This window comes from Panthera pardus, unplaced genomic scaffold (genome assembly GCF_024362965.1).
Source record: "Panthera pardus isolate Hobbes unplaced genomic scaffold, ASM2436296v1 HiC_scaffold_10, whole genome shotgun sequence".
NCBI lineage: Eukaryota > Metazoa > Chordata > Mammalia > Carnivora > Felidae > Panthera > Panthera pardus.
This window is the reverse complement of record NW_026526655.1, coordinates 44,925,563-44,951,227: the sequence shown is the minus strand read 5'-3', so window position 1 is coordinate 44,951,227 and position 25,665 is coordinate 44,925,563. Positions and strand designations below refer to the sequence as shown.

The 25,665-nt window shown below is 38.9% G+C and overlaps 3 protein-coding genes across 4 annotated transcripts in view; all 3 read left to right on the top strand.

The window, feature by feature from the left end:
• The first annotated feature begins 5,303 nt into the window (after positions 1 to 5,303).
• On the top strand, positions 5,304 to 10,060 carry ASDURF (ASNSD1 upstream open reading frame). Its single transcript, XM_019462061.2, has 4 exons — positions 5,304 to 5,500; positions 7,662 to 7,715; positions 8,932 to 9,007; positions 9,825 to 10,060. Exons 1-4 carry the CDS (start codon positions 5,411 to 5,413, stop codon positions 9,893 to 9,895), a joined length of 291 nt encoding a protein of 96 aa, XP_019317606.2. The 5' UTR covers positions 5,304 to 5,410; the 3' UTR covers positions 9,896 to 10,060.
• ASNSD1 (asparagine synthetase domain containing 1) lies at positions 9,936 to 13,103 on the top strand. Its single transcript, XM_019462070.2, has 3 exons — positions 9,936 to 11,426; positions 11,703 to 11,884; positions 12,738 to 13,103. Exons 1-3 carry the CDS (start codon positions 9,936 to 9,938, stop codon positions 13,021 to 13,023), a joined length of 1,959 nt encoding a protein of 652 aa, XP_019317615.2. The 3' UTR covers positions 13,024 to 13,103.
• Positions 13,104 to 14,647: 1,544 nt separating this feature from the next.
• The window catches only part of ANKAR (ankyrin and armadillo repeat containing), a 73,222-nt gene continuing 62,204 nt past the window's right edge, over positions 14,648 to 25,665 (top strand). Inside the window, exons 1-2 of one of the 2 annotated variants that reach the window (XM_053906965.1) lie at positions 14,648 to 16,358; positions 18,189 to 18,832. In XM_053906965.1, coding sequence (XP_053762940.1) covers positions 18,232 to 18,832 — 601 coding nt within the window. In that variant the 5' untranslated portion in view covers positions 14,648 to 16,358; positions 18,189 to 18,231. The remainder of the gene's footprint in view (positions 16,359 to 18,188; positions 18,833 to 25,665) is intronic. The other variant, XM_053906975.1, reaches the window with a different exon arrangement.

The following is a 25,665-nucleotide window of genomic DNA, read 5'->3' as shown; positions in this document are numbered from 1 at the left end:
CAGAGCCCGACGCGGGGCTGGAACCCATGAACCATGAGATCATGACCTGAGCTGAAGTCGGCCACTTAACTGACTGAGCCACCCAGGAGCCCCAGAGAGAGAGAATCTTGATCTTGCTTGTGTCAAATTCATCTAGGGGAACTTCTCTTTTTATTGTTTTTTATTTTTTGAGAGAGAGAGGGGGTGGGGGGAGAGAGTGTATGTGAGCAGTGGAGAGGGGCAGAGGGAGAGAGAGAGAGAATGTTGATCCCCCGGCCCTGGGATCATGACCTGAGCCAAAATCAGGAGTCAGACACTCAACCAACTGATCCACCCAGGCATTCATCTGGGGAAGCTTCTAACTTACCCTTTTAACACACACTTAAATAGTGCTTACTATGTGTGGTAAACTATTTTAAACACCTGACAAACATTAACTCATTCAATCCTCATAACAACCCTTTGAGTTAGGCACTATTATTATTCCCATTCTACAGATTAGGAAACTGAGGCTTGAGGGGTTAATGACCTATTTACCCAAAGTCACACATCTAATAAATATAAGCCTAAATTCAAGCTCAGCCCTTTGGGTTATAGGGTAAATGGTAAACACTATGTTATGCAGCAGACAACCATATCCCATTCCTAAAGATTTGTTTCAGTAAATCTAGGGAAAGGACTGAGATATCTGTATGCAATATGAACAAAATTTTGAGGTGACTTTGTATAGTTAGAAGGGCACCCACCTACTAACTGGTGTTTGAGAACCACAGCACTATTCCACACCTCATTGGGGAGAGACAGAAAGGAGACTTATGTGGCTAGAAATGTGTGTTATAATATACCAAGAAAGCAAAGAAAAACAGTGGTTGGGGGCACTATTCATTCAAAACCTTGGAAGACAAGGTAATAATACACCTCACTTTCATAAAATAGTCAACAGTGAACTATGTATTGTTAAATGGAATAAAATATATTATGAATGTAGCATCAGAGGAAGAGTAGAATAGCATTAATAAACATGAAATTATCTTGTTAAGTAGATACATGACAGCAATGGACTTAAATGAAGGAAGAACAGTCTTGCTGGTTGCATGGTGAGATACAGATAGTCCTGAACCAGTCAGGCAAGGCAAATGATACCAGGTAACCCCAAAGTGTGATTTTAAGCAATGCAGTAATTATAGTAGCTGAGGGGGGAAATAGACGCGACTGGATATACATGAAAAAATAAGATAAAATGTGAAAGAACTTTGAAAGCAGTTTAGCACCATACTAATATAACTATCACCACTTTGTTTAGTGGTATGTCATCTTAAGTGGCCCCCAGGAATAGAACACACACAACAACAACGAAACCAAAACAACAGAAATATCCAAACCAGGCAGAGCCATAAGCAACAATCCACTACCAAAAGGGAGTGAGCAGCTGTAGACCAATCAGCAGTATTTCTGACTACTCAGTATGGAAATAATTGAGTCAAAGAGTAAACTCAAACCTGAACCAGAACTTCTACTCTGCCAGCCACTGCCATAGAAGGTGGAGTACAAAGAAGCCCAATATACTGAGAACTTGGTTCCTAGCATTATAGAAAAGCTTCACTTTTCCCTGCAAGCACAAATTAAAATCACATCCCATGTGTCAGGAAAGGTGTGTTCCCAGGTTCCCACCATCTCGGCTGTATTAAACCCTAAAAGTGTTGGAGGACCAGCCAGGAGGTGAGTTAAAAGAATGCCAAATTTCAGTTTTTAATTAATATAATATTTGGTAATAAAAATTTTTAAAACTATTATCTGGAGCACCTGGGTGGTTCAGTTGGTTAAGTGTCCGACTTTGGCTCAGGTCATGATCTTATGGTCCATGAACGGTTTGAGCCCCACATCAGGCTTTGTGCTGACAGCTCAGAACCTGGAGCTTGCTTCTTACTCTGTGTCTCCCTCTCTCTCTGATCCTGCCCTGCTCATGCTCTGTCTCTCTCTCTCAAAAACAAGCAGACATTAAAAAAATTTAAAAACTATTATCTTGTGAATATGCCCCTTTTTTCCCCTTCCCCTATGTTCATGTTTCATTTCTTAAATTCCACATATGAGTGAAATCATATGGTATTTATATTTCTCTGACTGACTTATTTCACTTAGCATAATACACCTTACCTCCATCCATGTCATTGCAAATGGCAAGATTTCATTCTTTTTGATAGCTGAGTAATATTCCAGTGTGTGTGTGTGTGTGTGTGTGTGTGTGTGTGTGTGTGTGTGTGTATGTGTGTGTGTGTACCATATCTCCTTTATGAATTCATTAGTCAATGGCCATTTAGGCTCTTTCCATAATGTGGCCATTGCTCATAATGCTGTTATAAATATCAGGGTGCATGTGCCTCTTCAAATCAAAATTTTTGTATCCTTTGGGTAAATACGTAGTAGTGAAATTGCTGAATCATAGGGTAGTTCTATTTTTCACTTTTTGAGGAACCTCCATACTGTTTTCCAAAGTGGCTGTACCAGTTTCTGTTCCCACCAACAATGCAAGAGGGTTCTCCTTTCTCCACATCCTCACCAACATCTGTTGTTTCCCATGTTGTTAATTTTAGCCATTTTGACAGGTGTGAGGTGCTGTCTCCTCCTGGTTTTGATTTGTATTTCACTGATGATGAATTATGTTGACCATCTTTTCATGTGTCTGTTAGCCATTTGGATGTCTTCTTTGGAAAAGTGTTCATGTCTTCTGCTCATTTCTTAACTATATTATTTGTTTTTTGGGTGTTGAGTTTGATAAGTTCTTTATAGATTTTGGATACTAACCCTTTATCAGCTATATCATTTGCAAGTATCTTCTCCCATTCTGTAGGCTGCCTTTTAGTTTTGTTGACTGTTTCCTTTGCTGTGCAAAACTTTTTATCTTGATAAGGTCCTAATAGTTCATTTTTGCTTTGTTTTCCTTGCCTCCAGAGACATGTCTAATAAGAAGTCTCTACAGCCAAGGTCAAAGAGGTTGCTGCCTGTGTTCTCCTCTAGGATTTTGATGGTTTCCTGTCTCACATTTAGGTCTTTCACCTATTTTGAATTCATTTTTGTGTATGGTATATGAAAGTAATCCAGCTTCATTCTTTTGCATGTAGCTGTCTAGTTTTCCCAACACCATTTGTTGAAGAGACTGTATTTTTTCCACTGGATATTCTTTCCTGCTTTGTCGAAGATTAGTTGACCATATAGTTGTGGGTCCATTTCTGGGTTTTCTATCCTGTTCCATTGATCTATGTGTCTGTTTTTATGCCAGTGCCATACCATCTTGATGACTATAGCTTTATAATGTAGCTTGAAGTCTGAAATTTGATGTCTCCAGCTTTGCTTTGCTTTTTCAAGATTGCTTTGGCTATTGACTGAAATTCCACCAAAAAGTTGCTAAAACTGATACACAAATTCAGCAAAGTCACAGGATACAAAATCAATATACAGAAATATATTGCATTTCTATATACACCAATAATGAAGGAGCAGAAAGAGAAATCACACCAAAATCCATAAGATTTACAATTGTACCAAAAACTATAAAATACCTAGGAATAAACCTAACCTAAGAGGTAAATGTTCTGTGCCTTGTAAACTATAGAACACTTAGGAAAGAAATTGAAGAAGACACAAAAGAATGGAAAAACATTCCATGCTCATGGATTGGAAGAACAAATAGTGTTAAAATGTCTATACTACTCAAAGCAATCTACACATTTAATGCAATCTGTATCAAAATACCACCAGCATTTTTCATAGAGCTAGAACAAACAGTCCTAAAATTTGTATGGAACCAGAATTTCTTTAATATAAGAGACATTATAACGGAATTTATTAATACTCTCCAGAAGTATGAAAACATTTTACACTCAGCAACATAGAAAGGCTATTCTTAAATATAGACACATGTACACATAGAAAGCTTATAGCTTCAGTTTTACATCTCAATCCCAGGTTGAAAGCAAAACAGAAATATAAACCTTCACCAGCCCAGATCTCAAAAAGCTGTTCTATTTCCCAGTGGGCACAAAGTTCTTAATTAATTTGAGCTCACAAAAGACAAAAAGACCAAAAAACTGGATTCTCTTTCACCTCTCTTCTAATAGAGACTAGATCTCCATCATGCAACAGGTATCTTCAAATGTTTATACCATAAACTCAAATTCCCAATCACTGCTGCTACCAATGTATAATAACTTATCAGACATGCATTAATTAGAAACAAAAACAAATTTTAAAAAATCAGTAAAAAGTAAAAGTAGACAGTTAACTTAGTTCTATAACCACTTTGAATTTACTCTAAGAGCCAATAAAAGATACGCCTGGGCCTAAATAACTCTGAGGTGCACTTCCTTAGCCATACAATTTCACTCCCTCGGTTGAATACACATCAGTTGGCATCTCCATGGAAGCTTGAGAGTTCCTATGTTGAAGTATAATTTTCAAATATACAAAATCATGTCTCTCATGCAAGTATAATATGAACATATGTCATATTATTCAATTTTATTCATTTTATTCAATCCAATTAATGAAGGAACATGTCAAAACAACAGAGTTTATTAAAAATTAGGCATATATTAATAAATAAATCATTATTAACTGCAAAGTTAGATGTAAAACTGATTAATTTCTTACAGAACAATCAATCACAACCTGCGGCATTATCTGGTCCACCAGATAGAAATTATTTGCATCTCTGCCACAAAATTTACAAGTTAACCTCTGCTCCTGCATAATTGTAAAATAGCCCAGTCAATAGAAAATAAAGTTCAGAAAAGATATTAAAGAACACCTCTTAATCTCTTGCCTGTTTACAAGGTTTGGATAATTTTTCTCATAGGAGACATGCATGCAACATACTTATACTAAAAATTTATTCATTTATCAGAAATTTATATTTAACTAGGCATCCTATATTTATCTTTTAACCCTAATAAGTAGTTAGCAAAAATTTTACCAAGTCTGTAGGGTTCTGTTGCCAAAAATGTTATCTATTAAATCTATGCCTAGTTTCATATCCTTCTTTGCCTAGATAATAAATAGGAAGTGGTATTTTTACCGCTCTTCTATTCTTTCTATTTACCACTGGGGGGCGCATATAACTCACAATCCACTGGATTCCAGGTCGTGTGGTGACCACAGGAGCGTTTCCACGTCGGATCCGCTAGGGGACCGTTCAGATAGCACTCACATTTCGCGAACGTCCTAAGCAACTGTGCGCACGCGCACAACTGCTCCCAAGACAGAGCGGGTTTGCGCAGGCGCTCTAGCAAATGCGCAGCCGCTATCGGTAAGACTGATGGGAAAGTGAAAGGAAGGGGGTGGGGGCCGCTGGGAGCGCGCATGCGCTGAATTGGAGCCTGTTGGGTAGTGGGAGCTAGTGGGGTGGCGTATCCTGAGTTCACCACACTCTGTGGAGATGCCCAGCCGTGGGTCTCAACCCGAGGACGGCGCTGCGCTGTCCTCTGCAGATAACTCGACCCCGCACAAGGAGGATCTTAGCAGCAAGGTGAGTGTAGGACGAGTCGCGAAGCTTCGGACTGGGCTCTGCTTGACTCCAAAGAAGGTACACCGCGCCACATGGCCCGCCCTCGACTTTGCCCTGAGTCTTAGCACTTGGCAGCCACAGTTAAAGGGAGATCGTGAAATTTGCCCCAAGAGTAGACCCATTTGGCAGTGGGACAGAGGCTTGGTTGAGGTCTTTTCTCTCTACTCTTTGTAAACCATTAGAAATACGGCCCACCCCAGATCCGGATGCTACAGTATTTCCCATCTCAGAAAATGTCACCACTATCCATTCAGTTGTCCATGCCAATAACCTGGAAGCCATTCTTGACGCCCATCACCTACCAGTTCTACTTCTGAAGTTCATTTCAAATAGATCCCTTCATCACAGTGTACGCTCACCATCCTAAACGAGCCATCTTCATCCACCATCGGGAATCTTCCATAGGTTTCCTAACCAGTCTCGCCGCATCCATCCTTACCTTCTTCCTATCTATTCTCCACTGTAGCTAGAGCAATGATCCTGAAACGTGTATCTGATGGTCACTGTTCTACACAAAAAGGTCGGGGCGGGGGGGGGGGGGGGTTGCTAAGCAATGTAAATCTTAACTGCCATAAACAAACAAAATCTTTAAAAATATACTGGAGATGGGAATGGTTATAGCCATTCAGGTATTAGATGTCCTAGATTTTACTTTAGTTTTGTCCTAAACTAACAGTAACATCTCAGGCAAGTCACTCATCTCTCCGTATCCGTTTCCTTGTTTGAAGTAAAGTGAAATGTATAATGTACACCTGTCATTCCTAAAATGAATGGGGAAGCACTGTTCAAACGTAAGTCTGAAGGTTATACAAATTTGGTCTTGGAATTCAACTCAAATCTAGCCAGTTACTACACTGACTGGAGAGACAGAAGGGTACACACCCATAGGGAGTGAATTTTCTTTTTTTTTTTTTAATATATGAAATTTATTGTCAAATTGGTTTCCATACAACACCCAGTGCTTATCCCAAAAGATGCCCTCTTCAATACCCATCACCCACCCTCCCCTCCCTCCCACCCCCCATCAACCCTCAGTTTGTTCTCAGTTTTTAAGAGTCTCTTATGCTTTGGCTCTCTCCCACTCTAACCTCTTTTTTTTTTTTTTCTTCCCCTCCCCCATGGGTTTCTGTTAAGTTTCTCAGGATCCACATAAGAGTGAAAACATATGGTATCTGTCTTTCTCTGTATGGTTTATTTCACTTAGCATAACACTCTCCAGTTCCATCCATGTTGCTACAAAGGGCCATATTTCATTCTTTCTCATTGCCACATAGTAGGGAGTGAATTTTCAAACCACATATAACCTACTCCAATTACTACCATAGCAAGCCATTTATGCTGATGTGTGACAAATCTGTGAGGTGTGTGAGGTAGGACAGAGTTTATAAAACCTGCTTTTAGAGGCACTGATAACACAATGTAATCAGTCATGTTCACAGTATAACTGCCCTTACTGAAAAGAGTTAGAAATTCACTTCCACTTAGTTGTGCCCTAGCCTACTAATAAAAAGTGAGGCCTAGTTCAGCAGTGCCAGCACTGTGCTAGTCTTTGAAATGTAAAGAGGAATAAAGCCAAGATGGAAAGTGATAACACCTTAACAGCCCCAGGTAGGTCATTTAGTACTACTTGTTTGTTCTGCATGTGTGGCTGCACTATTTATACATGAATCATGGAAACCATTGATATTTGCGAGGGAAGAAAAGTAGCCTATTCCTTATGACATTTGCTATTTGTAAAAAATAATAATAATAAAAATAAAACATAACTTAAAAGAAGTCATTAAAAATACTCTTGGTGCTTATTGTCTATTTTAAATAAAAGGTGCAAACTTAGTTTAGTAACTCTGGTCTTTGCATGAATGCTGGTTACCAACACTAAACCCTCTGTCTGGGTTCAGTGGGCTTTCTGACACCTATCAAGTATAATCACTGTTTCTTTTTTCAACTTTCCCCCAGGCGCACCCTCACACACTGCTGTTGGAAAGAATCTATATGTTCACAGACTGCCCATCTGGATAGTCAGTAAATTATAATCCCATATCCCATCTCCAATTTTAAAGGGCCCTCAGTTGAACATACTTGATAGCCTCTGATTTAAGAAGTTTTTCTTTTATTTCAATAGATTAAAGAACAAAAAATTGTTGTGGATGAACTTTCTAACCTGAAGAAGAACAGGGTGAGTTATTAGAGTAATTCTGAATTGTATGTGGGAGAGTTTGATTATATTAACTATATACTAAAGTTACAAGAATTATATCTAAGATTTATATTTACATTAAAATTTGCAAGATGTCAGCATTCTTTTTAGTTACATTGCAAAAGTGAAAAGTGTCCAAGATTTTATACACATACATACTTATATGTTAATTATAGTTGATAATATTTTATTCCCATCATATACAATTCACATAACCTTTGAACCAAAAGGTACTAATTATACAATGTAATCACTAATGGTATTTATTTTATACTTGAATTTGGTGTTTTCTTTTGAAATAAATAACCTTAAAATATATTAAGGAGACTATGCCTTTAAGTGAACGTGGATAGTTGTTGAAAAACAAAAAGGATAAATTGCTTCTCTCTTCCTCACATTTTTTACACAAATCTGCCAAATATTTAACATGGTTATTTAATGACAATTCCATTAATGTATCTATAAACAAGCAAGCTACTGCTTTATGTGTAGTAATACTGTCAAACATTACATTTTAAAGTTCAGGAAGAAATTATTTTGAGCCCTTTAAAATATTTGATACTGACAGGTTGGTTAGCCCTTTCTGATATTGTCACTTAAAGGAATTTTAGAACTTAAGTCACACCTGATACAAACTTTCTAGAGGGCAAGTTGGCAGAGTATATCAAAGCCTTACAACTATGTAGCATTTTGACCCAGTAGTTCCCCTTATAGGAATTGATACTTATGAATCATGGGATTATACAAAGATTTAGTTACAAAGAAATTCATTACAACTTTGATTTCTAAAGTTGGTTATACCTTAAATGTCTAAAACATGAAGACTTAACCAAATAAACTGTAATGTTATACCCATACAATAATGTTGTAAAAGAATGTTTATTGATAACAGAAACTGTTCCCAATATGTTGTTCCTTGATAAAAGCAAGTAATAAATCTGTATTTATAATAAGAGCCTTTTTTGTTCAAGAAAACTGATATGGTATATACAGAAAAAATATTTCACTTCGGTGTTAATGGTAGCAATTTCTAGATGGTAGAATAATGGGTGACTTTTGTTTACCTGTAATTTGCTCAGGTATTGTTCTGAATATATGTTACTGAAGTTCAGGAGTATATACTAAAAGGGTTCAGAGTTTCGACATAACACTTTTTAGATCAAATCATAATATTAGCCTAAATTATGTTTTGCAGAAAGTATATAGGCAGCAACAGAACAGCAACATATTCTTTCTTGCAGACCGAACCGAAATGCTTTCTGAAAGCAAAAGTAAGTTTATTTGGTATATTATATAGAAATGCATGGAAAGTCTTTTCTAGGCTTTCTGTAGAAAATAATAGTAGTGCCTAAATTATATTGTCTATGTGAATGTTTAAATCTATATCTGAAGATTGGATGGTGATATAGATATAAGTAAGATTAATGCTGTGGTTTGGTTTTCTTCAAGTTAGCCTAAGAGTGTTAGAAAGCTATAATTATTAATGTGTGCTTTAGAATTTTAGATAGATCTAGGTATGAAAATTTTCTGCAACTTTCTCCTTTTATGACTTTGAGTGAATTACTTTGGGACTCAAAAGTTTTGTGGGATTTAAACAAGAAATGGAAAAGAGAACCTGGGTGACTCATTTTGGTTAAGCATCCAACTTTGCCTCAGGTCGTGATCTCATGGCCCCTGAGTTCAAGCCTGCGTGGGGCTCTGTGCTGACATCTTGGAGCCTAGAGCCTGCTTTGGATTCTGTCTCCCTCTCTCTGTCTCTCTGCCCCTCTCCCTCACTCTCTTTCTGTCTCTCAAAAATAAATAATAAAAGTTAAAAAAAATTTTAATTAAAAAAATAAATAGGAAGGGATGTATAAAGTTCATAGTCCAGTGCCTAGGCCAAAGTAAGCATTTAATAAATGGAAATTATTTTCCTAAAAGTTAAACATTGTCATCAGAAGCCTGTTGTAAATGATTATTCACACTAACACAGTGCATACACTCAAGTGCTTTGATCTTGGTAAGTAGCCTATGTTCCTCTATGAATTACTAGGTGAAGGTCCAAGAATTTTTATTTTACTTGACGTATCTTCTCCCCTCCCCCCACAGATATATTGGATGAACTGAAAAAAGAATACCAAGAAATAGAAAACTCAGAGAAGACCAAAATCAAGAAATAATATTTTATTTTATCAAGAAATAACTTGATTTCACATAACAATGTGTGGCATTTGCTGTTCTGTAAGCTTTTCTGTTGAGCATTTCAGCAAAGATTTGAAAGGGGATTTACTGTATAATCTTAACCGACGGGGACCCAACAGTAGTAAACAGTTGTTAAAGTCTGATGTTAGCTACCAGTGTTTATTTTCTGGTCATGTCCTTCACTTAAGAGGTGTTTTGACTGCCCAGCCTGTGGAAGATGAAAGAGGCAATGTGTTCCTGTGGAATGGAGAAGTCTTTAGTGGCATAAAGGTTGAAGCTGAAGAAAATGATACCCAAGTAATGTTTAATTATCTTTCCTCTTGTAAGACTGAATCTGATATTTTGTCACTCTTCTCAGAAGTCCAGGGTCCGTGGTCTTTTATATATTACCAAGCATCTAGTCATAATTTATGGTTTGGTAGGGATTTTTTTGGTCGCCGTAGCTTGCTTTGGCATTTTAGTAATTTGGGCAAGAGTTTCTGCCTCTCTTCAGTTGGTGCCCAAACATCTGGAGTGGCCAACCAGTGGCAAGAAGTTCCAGCATCTGGAATTTTTAGAATTGATCTCAAGTCTCCTTCCATTTCCGAATCTGTGGTTTTAAAATTGTACCCTTGGAAATGTATTTCTAGGGAGAATGTTATCAAAGAATGTGTTAATAGCCTGACTCAAATTTCAGCAAACTTGCCAACATTTGTATCAGTGGTAGCAAATGAAGCCAAACTCTATCTTAAAGAACCTGTTGTTCCTTTAAATATGACATTGCCACAATCTCCATTTGAGATTCATTGCAGTAATATTGCTAGTGTCCCACCTACCAGGGAAACGCTTCAGGTCTTTCTTACTGATGGACACATGAAGGAAGTAGTTCAGCAGTTCATTGATGTCCTGAGTATCGCAGTGAAGAGACGTGTCTTATGTTTACCTAGGGGTGAAAACCCGACACAAAGTGAGGTTTTGAAAAGTTGTGATAGGAAAGCAAATGTTGCAATCCTGTTTTCTGGGGGTATTGATTCCATGGTTATTGCGGCCCTTGCTGACCATCATGTACCTGTAGATGAACCCATTGACCTTCTTAATGTGGCATTCATGACTAAAGAAAAGACCATACTAACTGGTTTTAACAAAAAGAAGATAAAACAGAAAAATCATTGTGAAATGCCTTCTGAAGAATCCTCTAAAAATGCTGCTGCTGCTGCTGCTGCTGCTGCTGCTGCTGGTAACGATGATGATAGTTCTGATAAACAATTCAGCGTACCAGATCGTATCTCAGGAAGAGCGGGACTGAAGGAACTACAGGCTGCTAACCCTTCCCGGACTTGGAATTTTGTTGAAATTAATGTTTCTCTGGAAGAACTGCAAGAATTAAGAAGAACTCGAATATGCCACCTGGTTCAGCCCTTGGATACAGTGTTGGACGATAGCATTGGCTGTGCAGTCTGGTTTGCTTCTAGAGGAATTGGTTGGTTAGTGACCCAGGACGAAGCAAAATCATATCAGAGCAGCGCAAAGGTATGGCACAGAATGTCTACTCGAAGAATTTCTGAGACCTAATTTTTACCCTTTAAAGCTATTAGCATTTAGATTGCAAGAACATAGCATATTTTAATTGCATTTAATCTGCAATGCAACATAGAAGACTTTTTTAAAAATTGGGCATATTTTACTACTTTATGACTTGCCATGTGTTTTTTGTCTGAAGATGTTATTTTTGAGATTATAATTTTTTAAGCTTTTCTTTTGTCTTTATCATATATCATAAATATGGATTTCTGTAAACCGTTACAGGTGGTTCTTACTGGAATCGGTGCTGATGAGCAACTTGCAGGTTATTCTCGTCACCGTGTCTGCTTTCAGACCCATGGAATGGAAGGATTAAATAAGGAAATCGAGATGGAACTGGGTCGAATTTCCTCTAGAAATCTTGGTCGTGATGACAGAGTTATTGGTGATCATGGAAAAGAAGCAAGGTAATTCAGATTAAGTGTTGTGGGTAATTTTGTAAACAAACAAACAAACAAAACATTAGCCTGTGGAGAATTTTAGGTTCCTTTCTTTGGAGACCACTCAAATGAGTAACAGTAGCAACAATAATATGTTGGCTTTATATTACAAACACCTTCAGTCAGAGGGAGAGTGGGGTGGGCGGGGCAGCCAGAAGAGCACTTGTTGTCCAGAGCTCATTCTGTAAGGAATGTCTTGGCATGACTGTTATTAGTACCACAGCGAAAAAGACTATAAAACCGAGGTAGTGAAATGCTGAGAGAAAGTATTTAACGGGTTTGGTTTTGTTGTAAATGTTTACTTTCCTCCCAGCAAGAGCATAGGCCCTACCCCCACGTTTTGCCCTCCAGTGTTAGAGAACCCAGCTTTGTCTCTAGGGACATATATGCATGCTAGATCCATGCTGATGTAAATGCTGGTTCCAGAACTGGATTCCCCTCTGCTATGTGTGTTTTGAACTCAGTTTGGTCATATGTTGCAGGTTACCTAAAACTTGCCAAGAGATCAAGGCATTTACATATGTATACTTTTTTTTTTAATTCAGGGGTTTATTTTTACCTAACAGTATTATTTATTTTTTCAGGCAAAATTTATTTTGTAGCATATGTATTAAAATTAGTCACATGAAACATTAGTCAGTGTGATTAAATTTTAGGTGTGAAATTGTGTAAATAACCAGAATATTTTTAGTTGAGAAAAATAGTGCCATAAAAAATTAATTTGATGCTATAAATTTTAACATTGAATAAAATGCAAAAGAAATAATCATAACAAATTGGGTTTTTTTATGTAGTGGTTATGTTTATCTGTTTATTTTAGATTTCCTTTCCTGGATGAAAATGTCGTCTCCTTTCTAAATTCCCTACCAGTTTGGGAGAAGGCAAACTTGACTTTGCCCCGTGGAATTGGTGAAAAACTAATTTTGCGTCTTGCAGCAGTGGAACTTGGCTTGACAACCTCTCCTCTTCTGCCGAAACGGGCCATGCAGTTTGGATCCAGAATTGCAAAAATGGAAAAGAATAACGAAAAGGCATCTGATAAATGTGAAAGGCTCCAGGTCATTTCCTTAGAAAACCTTTCTATTGAAAAGGAGATTAAAACATAATATTTCACAATATAAACATTTACTGAATGATGATTATGTAAAAATAAAACACTCAGCTGCTTTATTATTATATAATGTAATGGTTTTAAGGTTCATTACATGAATTTATATTTAACTATATAGCTTAATATAACCAAGTTAGTCAAATTGACGAGAAAAAGAGAATACTTGAAAGAATAGTTGGGATGTTTTAAACTGTGATATCAACATTGCTTTGAGCTCTTACATGGTAATGTCCCACCAGCAACAAAAGAAGGCAGCTTTTACTGACTCTTGTCATGGTAGCTACACCCAGAAATAACTCAATTTGTCATTGTCGTCAGGGGCCTGGCTTAAACAGGGCCTTCTTTGGCAGAAGAGAGAACTCAGGTTTACAGAAGCTAAGCAATTTGCTTGAGATTCACACTCCTGAGCAATACTTGGTACTTCTGTTACATCTCTTTAGGCAGCTCATTTTCTCAGTCAGAACTTGTGACTGTCTTAAGCATTCTCCTGTCCCACACATCTGTGCCTTCCTCTCTTTGCCCCATTCTCAGCTCATGACCTGAGCTTTTCACAGATCAAAGTCATCAGGACAAGAAATGTGTCCATCCACCCACCAAAAAGCTGTGCCTCCACCTGTTTTCTGTATCCCAACCCTTGCGTGTCTCGTCAGCCCCTCTTTTATAGGATCCTTCCTATCAACGTTTAAAGGGGTCTGGTCTAACCAATGTAAAATGCACATACCTAGTTCTATATTTTGCTCTGCTTACCATCTCTTGCCTCCTATCCATACTCCACCCTCTCCACCTTTTCAGCTCCACTCCAGCCTTACATCCACCCACATTAGTCAGTTGTGACCACCATACCAAGGTCACTGGCGTCTATCCCCAATTAGGGCTGACACCCTTTCTGGATCTGTTCAGAGTACTTTGATTCTTTTAATCTTAGTGGGAAAGCAGTTTCAGGATACTGACAAGCAGAAGTCTGTTGGACACTTTCACATGCCCTGAATTTATCCTCTGGTAAATGCAATGTCTAAACCATATTTAAATACTACTTTAATGGCTTTCATCCCTTTACCTGAAGGCAGACAACTTCCAGTATCTATGTGGTCCTGAGCACCAAACGGACATTGCTCTTTATCAGAAGTAGATAAACTAAGAGGTTTGCCTAGCGGCCTAGATTTGAATATAGTAACAATTTTTAATAATAACAATATAGTTCAACACTAAAAACATCTATCATCTATATTGTGATGACTATGTAAGCAGGCACTACTTTATGAGCTTTACATGTATTGATCCAGTTGAATCTGTAGGGAATTTCCAGGTCATCTCCAGCAGAATACTTGTGTGTAGGTGTTTTGTTTTGTTTATTCCTCAGAGGGCCTGATTTCTTTTTAGAACCTTCTTACTACTAAATTCCATAAACCTGGGATGAGGATCTGTGTTAGTCCTTAAACAATTTTTCCCAAGATTTGAAACAGTTGGAACAAACCATCTAGGTACCTGAGCAAAAAAACTTTTAAGTAGAAGAATTTACCTACATTGTTCATAAGTGCAAACATGCAAATCTCTTAAAGAAGCAGTGATTTTTTCACATCCCCTGCCCTGAACAGCAATCATAAATTTTTAGTACTACCTCCATAGCAGCTGAAATAGTGACATGGTTGGACTAAGAAATTCTGCCCCCAAATGTTATAAAACCACCTTGTTGGCAAACTGTGGGAAAGTTGAAGTTATCCCCCTTGAGGTAGCAGCAACAGCCAGTGAAGTTGGGCATTCCCCTAGTCACAAAACACTTCTCTTGGCTTCTGTGACTAATCTTGGTTTTCATGACCGCTGTCTCTGTGTTCTTTGGTAACTCCATCCTCTCCACCCAACCTTTAAATATTAAATTTCTCAGGTCTCCCATCCTAGGTTCTGAGCTTTTTTTCTCAGTTCTTTCCCTCAATTTCAGCCACCCCCTTGGCTTTTGTCACCGTAAGACTGCCCAAATGTATGCATCTGCTGCAGGCTGCCGTTCTAACCCGAGTTGTATATCTACAGCATATATGGCATCTCTACTTGGGTTCTCTTACAAATATATCAAGGTCAGTATGTCCACAGCTGAACTCTTAATCTTGCCTTGATCTCCCATTTCTCCTGACAAATTTGGGTGCCACCTGGACAACCACTCTCTTTTTGAACACTCAACCCCCATTCAGTCTGTTGCCACTTCACTATTTCTCGAATCCATCCACAGCGCTGCATCTCCGCTGCCACCGCGCTAGTCTGTACCTAGCATCTACTGCCACCAACCCAGCCTAAACTTTGACAATGAAGCTCAGGATCATCAACTCAGCGACCTGGGTGATCTGGCTCTCATCTGCCTCTATGGCCAGTTTTGTGCCCACGTCTCTCTAGTTCTTTACCCAAGGTTTTGTTTGGTTTCTCAAAAAGTTCAACTTTCTTCTCAACTGGATTCTTCATCACCTGTTGTGCCCCGTATCTGGAAAGCTATTTCTCCAACTCCACTTGGATAGCTCTTTTTCATCTTCCGGGCTCAGCTTAAAATATCACTTCCTCTGGGCACCCCTTCCGAGCCCCTGGTCTTGGTTAGCCTTCCTTCATGTGCTATCATTACATCTCACCTTATCACCCTGTTTCAAAATACTTGTATGATCATCTGTGTAACTGGAAGCACCTTGAGGTTTTGTGTGTCCTGCCCTCCAGCGGTCTCCAACTCCTGGCACAGTGCCTGGCTCATAATAAACGTTCCATAAATATTTGCTGACTGAAAGAATGATGATGGAGGTAGGATTCCAACTCAGGACTCCTTCGGGGCCTGGAGCCTTCATCTCTGCCACTCTGGTTTTGTGTTTTCACGGAGACAAATCGTGAAAGGGAAAAGTAATGGGGAAGCACGGTGCCCAGAACACGCAGCGGGACTGACTTTTAAAGAAGTGAGGGGCCGGGACACCTGTACGGAAAATTTAGGCAGTGCCGAGTGACCGCCGAGCGGAGGGAGGCCCTACGCGCGGGCGCCCCCTTGAGGCGCGGCCGGGCTATCCTCGCGCCAGAACTACCGGCTTCCACACGCAGATCTCCCGCTAGAAGCAGAGGACGCCCGGGAGGGTCGACAGAGTGCGCTGGACAAGCAGCCCTCCGCAGGGAGTCTCTTCAGGGAGACTGCCTTCAGATCCCACCCGCAGCGGTTCCCCCCTGCTCTCGCCCACGCGGGGCTCCGGACGGTGGATTCTGGCCCAGGGAGAAGCCATTCGAGACGGCCACCCTCCCTGGCCTCCAGGAATATTCTAAGGACCAGTGTGGACGCAGTCTCCCTCTCCTGGACAAGAAAACAATCATTTCAAAGTAGGTTTCTTCCCTTCCCTTGTCCTTGCCTTTTTCTCGCGTCCATGTGGGCATAGGTCTTGGACAAACCTGGCTTGGCTCTAATTCCGAAGGTATGAAACCATAGGCACATTCTGTAAACTTCCTAGTCTCCATTTCTGCGTCTACCTAGTGGGGATACCAACGCCTATCTCAAAGAGCTGGGTTCTCCAAGCGTCCTGCCCGAATTAGCAGTATCGACATCATCTCTAATCTTTCAGAAACGCAGATTCCCTGGCTCACTCCAACCGACTGAATCAGAAATTCTACAGCAAGTTCCAACAACCTGTTTTAACAAGCCCTAGAGGTTTCGATACAGGCTAAATGTTGAGAATCACTATATAAGAAGGGCCAATTAAATGAAATAAATAAAATACTATGTAGAAAGAACTGGACAAATAGTAGATGCTCAAAAAATAGTGCTTAGGATCATTATTTTTCCAGGAACAGAAAGGCATTTAGTTACATAGAAGCAGAAAGTTAAGCAGGCTCTTCTTGTCTTTCCTTTTCTTTTAAGCAGGTCTTTATTTTCTTGCTTAAAAAAAAAAAACAAAACTGAAAACAAAACAAATCTACAAAAAGCCTTCTCCAACAAAAAAGGAATAGATACACAACAGTAGCTTCTCTATCATTTCTTTTTGACATACTTCTTAGTGTCTTTTGACTTCTTTTGAAAAGCAGAATATGATTAATGTTAAAGGCATTTTCTTTTAATGTTTATTTGTTTTGAGAGAGAGAGAGAGAATGCGTGGGAAGGGGCAGAGAGATAATGGAGAGAGAATCCCAAGCAGGCTCTGCTCTGATAGCATAGAGCCCTACATGGGGCTCAATCTCCCAAACCATGAGATCATGACCTGAACAGAAATCAAGAGTAGGATGCTTAACTGAGCCTCGCAGGTGCCTCAAGGTTAAAAGTTTTATTATTTTATTTTAACTCAAATTTCAACTTTCTTATGGTGTAATTAGCTTAAGATTGAAAATTGTAATAGAACTACCATATGACCCAGCAATTCCACCTCTGGGTATTTAACTGCAGAAAAGTAAAACACTAACTCAAAATGATATATGCACCCCCATCTTCACTGTAGCATTATTTACAATAGTCCAGATATGGAGACAACGTAAGTGTCCATCAGGAGATGAATGGATAAAGAAAATGTGGGTAATGTGTACAACAGAATATTCAGCCATAAAAAAGAATGAAATATTGCTATTTGCAACAACATGGATGGACTTTTAGGGCATTATGCTAAATGAAATAAGACAGAAAGACAAATACTGTATGATCTCACTTATATGTAGAATTAAAACACACACACACATACACACACACACACAAGTTCATAAATACAGGGAACAGATTGGTGGTTGCCAGAGGAGAGGGTTGGGGGGTAGGTGAAGTTTGAAGGGAGTCAAAAGTACAGATCTCCAATTATAAAATAAATGAGTCATGGGGATGTAATGTAAAGCATGACGACTACAGTTAATACTGCATTGCATATTTGAAAAGTTGTTGAGATAGCAAATCTTAAAAGTAGGTATCACAAAAAACAATTTTGTAACTATGTATGGTGTTGATGTTAGCTAGACTTATTGTGATCATTTAAAAATATCTACAAATATTGAATCGTTGTGTTGTAGACCTCAAACTATTATTGTATGACAACTGTACCTCAATTGTTAAAAATGTTATTAAAAAAAGACTGAAAATGTAATGGTTGATCATGAAACAACCTAATAAAGGTGCAGATTTATTTCTTGAGAAATCTAGCTTCATTACCATGACAAATTTCATTGCCTTTTTCTTTTTAGTCATTGCAGAAACTTCAGAAAGGACACCTGCAATTAATTAGAAATGTTAAGATTGCCCAAAAAAGGATTACCTAGATTTGATCAAATTCAAGATGAAGAAACCTACCTGGAAAACTTATCCGTACAGAGAAATGCTTCTGTTTTTTTTGAAAAATATGATCGGAGTGAAGTACAAGAGTTGCTAACTACTGCCTTAGTCAGCTGGTTGTCTGCCAAAGATGATGTCCGCTCTCAGTTGGACATCCCATGTGGAATTATGAGTCAAATGAATAATGTCAGTTTCTCCACTGCAATCCTTCTGACTCCTGTGGACCCTGTTGCCCTCTTAGACTACAGAGAAGTTCATCAAATTATAAGGGAGTTGGCTGTTGGAATTTATTGCTTTAATCAAATTCCCTCAATCAGTTTAGAAGCTAATTATGATCAGAGTTCTTCTTGTCAATTACCACCAGCTTATTATGATACCAGAATTGGACAAATTCTGATCAATATTGACTACATGCTGAAAGCACTGTGGCATGGAATATACATGCCCAAAGAAAAACGAGCCAGATTCTCTGAATTATGGCGTACTATCATGGACATTGATCCAGATGGGAAGCCTCAAACAAATAAAGATATTTTTGCAGAGTTTAGTGCAGCAGGTAAGAGAATTTAATATGTTTTATTAGAAGCCATCTTTTTAATTTAGTAATTTATCTTTGGCTCAGTTTTACGTATTTAGTCACATTTCTTAAAAGAGATATTTTGAACTCCAAAGAATCTTTTCAATAAACCTTTCATTTTTTTCAATGGCACCAAAATTATGTTTAAGTCTTGCGTCTTTCATCTTAACCTCCAACTTCTGCAGAACAGATCAGATTTCAAATACTTGATAAAGAGTTTTCAGTTTATACCTTTTCTTAACACAGCCTAAGTAGGAAAATCAGTAATAGAGTCAAGAGTAGAATTGGAATGCAATGAGAAAAATCTCTGAACTTGAAAACAAAATGATTGCCAGTTTGGTTAGTCATCTATAATGCCATTTTTGTAAATTTCAAAAATGAATGATATGAAAGTTGAAGTTAAGGATCAATGTGCATCAATGATCTAAGCTTTGGTATTTTAGTAGCATTTGGTTTAGTAAGTATTTTTGGTTCACCTAATTTTTAAATTCCTTCTTTTTTTTTTATTTTTTAAAATGTGTAGTTATTTTTGAGACCAAGAGAGGCAGGGGGAGGGGGAGAGAGACAGAGCAAGAGGGAGACAGAGTCTGAAGTGGGATCCAGGTTCTGAGCTGTTAGCTCACGAACCTTGAGATCATGAGCTGAACAGAGGTAGGGTGCTTAATGGACTGAGCCACCCAGGCGCCCCTTAAATTCCTTCCTTCTTAGGGCCTGACTTCTCTAAAGCCTGTATATTCACAATAGGTACCACTAAATCCTGTGCATCTCCTCAGCATATGTAAATTTTTTATTCTTAAAAAAAAAAAAAAAATTCCTGTAAGTTCCTTTGTAGCAGGCCAGATGGAATGGAGAGTAAAATGGAAAATGTGTGCTCCAGACAGTATTCCCAACTACTTTCGCTGATTAAATATATCTAATCATTTTCTAAATAGATTTCCAGTTTGTGGGCACAGGCTTAAAGAGAAGTCTCAATTTAGTTAAAAATGTACTAGAATTTCACTTGACTGGAGGAGAGAGCACAGCAATAGATTTTATATAGATTTTAATCTCATTGGAAACTGGAAAAGGATGACAATTTGTCTTCAGGAATAAAATGTCACTCAGACGCTTCCTTTCTTGACTATTCTGAGAACAAATTTGTTGATTTGTGTATTGCATGTAATTGTCTGCACTTTATGGGGTTGATATTCAAAATATAAGATTTTCAATCTTTATTCAGTGTGTTTTTATACATAATCTTAATATGGCAATAAGTTTCTGCATAACCTTACTAAGGAAGAAAAGAATTAATATTCTCCCCTAATTAGCCAGATTTCCCTTGGCTAAATAGATCTAATAACAGAAGCTTTTAATGGTCAATTAGGTGGAAAAGAACCACTTTTTATCTCTATTGTACATGTAATTGAGGAGAAAATTACCTGAAAAAGACTTTAGTTTGTCAATATAAATCTGGTTACTAAAGCAAATGCCCTGAAAACAAAATTTATTGTTTCTTAGCGTCTCAATAAAATGTGGAAGAATTGTGATCACTTGAATATTTAATACAGTTAATGGTAAGGTAGTTTCATGGAGTTTTCTTATTTTTCCTTCTGTCATTGATAGCTAGATAAAAAATTATACATACACATACAAAATATACATATATATGTTCATAAAGGACTCTAGTTTGATTTATTCGTTTTACAAATATTCACTGAGTTTTTATTTCTAGCTTAGACACAAAAGTAAGTCTGATGTCAAGAACAGGTAAACAGGAAGCTTACATACACATAAGCTCCATGAAAAAGAAGACCCTTACCTGCCCTGTTTATCCCTATATGTTTTGTGCCTAAGATAGTCCCTGATACAAAGTAGGCATCAACAGGGGCGCCTGGGTGGCTCGGTTGGTTAAGCGTCCGACTTCGGCTCAGGTCATGATCTCATGGTCTGTGAGTTCGAGCCCCGCGTCAGGCTCTGTGCTGACAGCTCAGCCTGGAGCCTGTTTCAGATTCTGTGTCTCCTTCTCTCTCTGCCCCTCCCCTGTTCATGCTCTGTCTCTCTCTGTCTCAAAAATAAATAAACATTAAAAAAAATTTTAAAAAAAGTAGGCATCAACAGGTATTTGTTAAATTGAATTAAATGAATTGAGTTGAATTGAATCAATGAAGAATTAAATGGGAACAGGGGTGTTACACAGCTTGAGGGGATTTCTACCATTACCAGTTGTTCAGATTGGAAATTAAGTCTAGCATGGATGTCCCAGAGGGATTTAATAACTGAACTGAGGGAGCAAGTCCTCAGCAAGCATGTCACAGATAGATAGATCAGCTCAAAGTTTTGACTAAAGTGTCCAATCAGGATGATGTACAATGACTACAATTGGATGGTCATTCCCCAACCACCACATTCAGAACTATACACCACTGAACACTTCTGAATTTGGGCTAAGACTTAAACCACAGAAGTGCTTGTTTGCTACTTATGCTATTTACTGTATCTACCACTGGACTGCTGTGAAGTTCAAGTGCCTGAGAATAAGATTTGCTTGATGGCAGTGAGGCAGCCTGACTCACCTGCTCTGGGTTGGGTTTTCAGAGATGTTTCAGGCTCTGTAGCCTTACTGTACTAGCAAGCAGTACAGTCTCTTGAAGATGGTATTTCTGTGTCTCAAAGGTAGTTTAGATAGCTAATAGCTCTCATTTCCATGCAGGGTAATCAACTTCTGTTGAGAGCAGTCTCCAAGAGTAGTGAGTATAAGGCAGAAATTCTCCTCCTGTGGGTGAGAATTATTCAATCTGTGGCATTGGTGGAGTAAGGACTAATGCCACCTGGCTTTGGTGCAGAGTACCATAGGATTGGAGGGTCACTGGCTTCTAAAAGATTATAGCTATAACTGTAACTAACAAATCCCTTCTTGTTGTTCAAGTATTTGAAGTGAGAAGCCTGAAGCAATGAAAAATATTGCCAGTAATAGCTAGTGAATTCCATTCATTTCTGCATTCCCTTGACAGTTCCCTCTTAAAGGACACTGACACTTTGGCATGACGTAGCTGCATTGTTGAAGAGAATATGACATGGTCAAAGTCTTAAAAACATATTTCAGTGTTTTCCTAGAAGTACTATCATTGCTGGTAGTTTACAATCTCCAAGGCTAGATCAGGTAATGTAAATAAATTAAGATGTCATTTTGGTGGTTGATGACACTTCTATCCTGGAAGTTGTCCACTAATCCATTTGCTAATCACTGGAAGACAGCAGGGAACATTGCACAAGCCAGATGATGTTTCTCTGTAATTGAATTGGCCAAGATGTGTCTGGGAAACTAAGTTGCATGGTTTGCCTTTCCTGATCGAGATGATGGCAAGAGCTTTATGAAGAATTTGAGCTCTACAGATGTTAAGGATAAGCAGATATTGATAATGGTTTCCAATGATGTTTGAGACTTGACAATTCTGACAAAAATTGGGTTTGCTTTTCTTCCCTTTTCACAAAGATTACTTGGAATCATCATTCCCACCTGGCATTTGTCAAGCAAGGCAAGGGCCAGAGCTGAGAGATTTGACTGGTAAAGAAACAGCAAGCCCTTTTGAGAGTCACGTATTTAGGTGGAAACTTTCATCATAGAAGTCAAATTCTGGAGAGTGATCTGGGTTAGAGGTACATACTAAGGAGTCATCCACATATGAAAGTCTGAAAAGCCTTTGGATCATTTGGTGAGAATATCAATAATAATAAGGGACAAGGCCATGATAGGAGGGAGCATGTGTCCTACTGTGTAATTAAGAACAGAGGGCTTCTGGTTAGTGGATGACAAAATTGACTATATCATGTGACTTCATGGCCCACCACTGGTCTCTTCAGCCCAACTATTGTATCTGAGGCTACCCTAGTAAGGATCCTCTCACAGTGATGCTCCTGGTTAACAGGATCGGAGACAGGTAGGAACATTCTAATCAAGTTGTAGGGGGAGTGGGGGAGCACCCAGAGACTAACTGCCTACATTTTCAGGGATGATATTAAAAATACTTAACCACCAGTACAGCATGATCACTGAGCAATAAGAACAGACATCAGCCATAATGTTGGAGTAGGATCTCAGAGACCTCTTGTTTGTCATAGGTAGCCTTTGCTGGATCATGAAGCTTTCCAGGAGATCCCAGGGGAGGGAGGTATTCAAACAGCTTGGGGCTATAGCAATTCAGTTTACCAAACAATAAGAAAGGGATCAATATTTTTACAACCGATGTGGCCATACTGATACATGTCAGCTAAATATCAGCTCCAGACAGTTCTACTTAATTCTCCTTTCCTGGCTGGGAACCCATGTCTAGACTATTTGTGACTCTGATCCCTTTTTCACTGTATATGACTGAAGCTGGAAACCTTTCCAAATTCAGTCACTCCACCACCATGTGCCCTTGGGGAAAGTACTGTTACGTTAAAGCACTTTGTAATATTGGCTGTCAGGCAATCAAAGATGAGCATCCTACCAAGACGGAGATTTTTTTCTCCCTTACTATGCTTGGGAGTCTGCTGAAGCACCAGCAGCATCAGCATGCTTCAGGCACTGTAACAATGGTGTAGTGCAAACAACGGTATATGACCAAGCAGAATGCACACCAGACCTTTACGGGAACAGGAACAGGTACGGGCTCCCCATCATGCACCACATTTGGAACATCGCTGTGAAATCTTGCACGGCCCAAGTGTCAGACTTGGGGAAAGGAACCCAGACTCTTAGACTGTGGGGCTTTTTATACTTCATAATCAGGGAAACAGCAGGTCAGAGGCCAGGTACAAAGGCAATGTGTATTAGCCTATATTACCCCCAAATTAGAGCCTGAAATGGGGGCTTAAATCAGGGTAGATTATAGGAAATAAATCTAAGGAACAGAAGTGGGGGGCAGGAAAAGTGAATAGAAAAGGAGGAAACATCAATCCAAGGATGTGCTGCTGAGCTTTCATTAAGATCCATTTTGTAAGGACTCTGAGGAATCCCATAGAATACACTTCAGAATTGTCAGCCCAAGGGAAGGAAGAGGGCAGTGTGTATCCCCCGACTCCCCCTCCTGGATTGGTCAAAGGTTGCTCCCTCACTCTCCAGATTTGTTCTTGCATTGGAATGACCGGATGGGTTCCATCAGAAGTCTAACACAGCAGTGGTAGAGAAGTCCCAGGGTAAAAATAAGAGCCATGTGGTGCATCTGAAGCAAAGCACAGTTACATCTTTGTGAAGCTGGTTAGTGCAACAACAGCTAGAGTGAAAAATACAGTCTGGGAGGAAGTGAGGTAGAAGTGTCTGATAAACAGAGTGACTCATGGAACCTTGGCCCCAGCTCTATCCTCAGTGTTTTGTTTGAGGTAGAGAGGGAATGCCACTCCTCCACTGACTTGACCAGGAAACTGGGGTCCAAGCCTTGTAGTTGTGGCTATGCAAGGGCAAGCTAGCAGCAAGAATTTCTATATCATTCATATTTGGGGAAGTGGCACCTCCTCTCTTGGCATGACTGAGAGACTGAGTTCAAGTCTTGCAACTGCCCATGTCACTGCACTCAGAAAACGATAGCAACAGGGGCGCCTGGGTGGCTCAGTCGGTTAAGCGGCCGACTTCAGCTCAGGTCACGATCTCGCGGTCTGTGAGTTCGAGCCCCGCGTCGGGCTCTGGGCTGATGGCTCAGAGCCTGGAGCCTGCTTCCGATTCTGTGTCTCCCTCTCTCTCTGCCCCTCCCCCGTTCATGCTCTGCCTCTCTCTGTCTCAAAAATAAATAAAATTTAAAAAAAAAAATTAAAAAAAAAAAAAAAAGAAAACGATAGCAACAGCAATAGAGAAGGAGAATACCAAACTCCGGTCATATTATCTAGTTTTCTGTAGGGCATTTTAATTTCTTGATCTGAATAATTCTTGGATTCTTCAATGTATTACATAAAGTTTGTAGGATGAGAGGAAAGGAAAAACATATTTTTGTGATAGAAAAATGTGGGAGTGACTTTTAGTTCACACACACACACACACACAAAAGACCTTGTTTAATACTACAACTGGAAGTGAATTGGGTTTGTTTGTTTTTTGGTTTTGTTTGTTTTTTATGCCTCTGCTTATTCCCTGCCCTTTTATCTGTAATGCCCTCCTCCTGCCACTTTACCTCCTCACCCTTCCCCATTCTTCCCTAGGTCATTGTTTCCCCCTTCTCAAGACTTGATTCAGACACAGCCTCCTCTGTCCTATGCACACTGTATCATTTTGTATTGAAATTACTGATTTCATCTCTGTCTCCTGTATTAGCCCTTAAGCTCCTCAAGAGCACAGAAAAATGTCTTTTTTGCTTTTAAATTCTCAGCACCTTATAGCGTGCTTGCAGATAGTAAACTTTCAATACTTGTGGAAATTAAGTGGTTAATAACAATAGAATGTGAAAGAAAAGGTACTGAAGGAGACTCTTGGGCTTCTAGTTTGAGGAACTGATAAATAGAATGATTAACCATGACAGAGAATGAAAAGAAAAGCAGATTGGGGGGAGATCAAGGATGAATTTAGTTTGGGAGTGCTTCTGTGACGTTCAGATAAAGATAAGTACTAGGCATTGAAAAAGAATTGAGTTCAGGAGCAAAAAGCAGGGCAGGAGATAAGATTAAATTAGCATAGTATAGAGGTTAAAACAATGGAATCTTGTGTTTCCCCTCCCTGTCCTCCAAATTCAGTTATATCCAATTTTTCTATTAAATCCTTTTTCATTTTCTACATTATTATGACTTTGTACATATCTGATTTGTATAACATGCTGTGATCACACTTCCTCTAATAACTTTTTATTTTTTGTGACATGCACAACTGT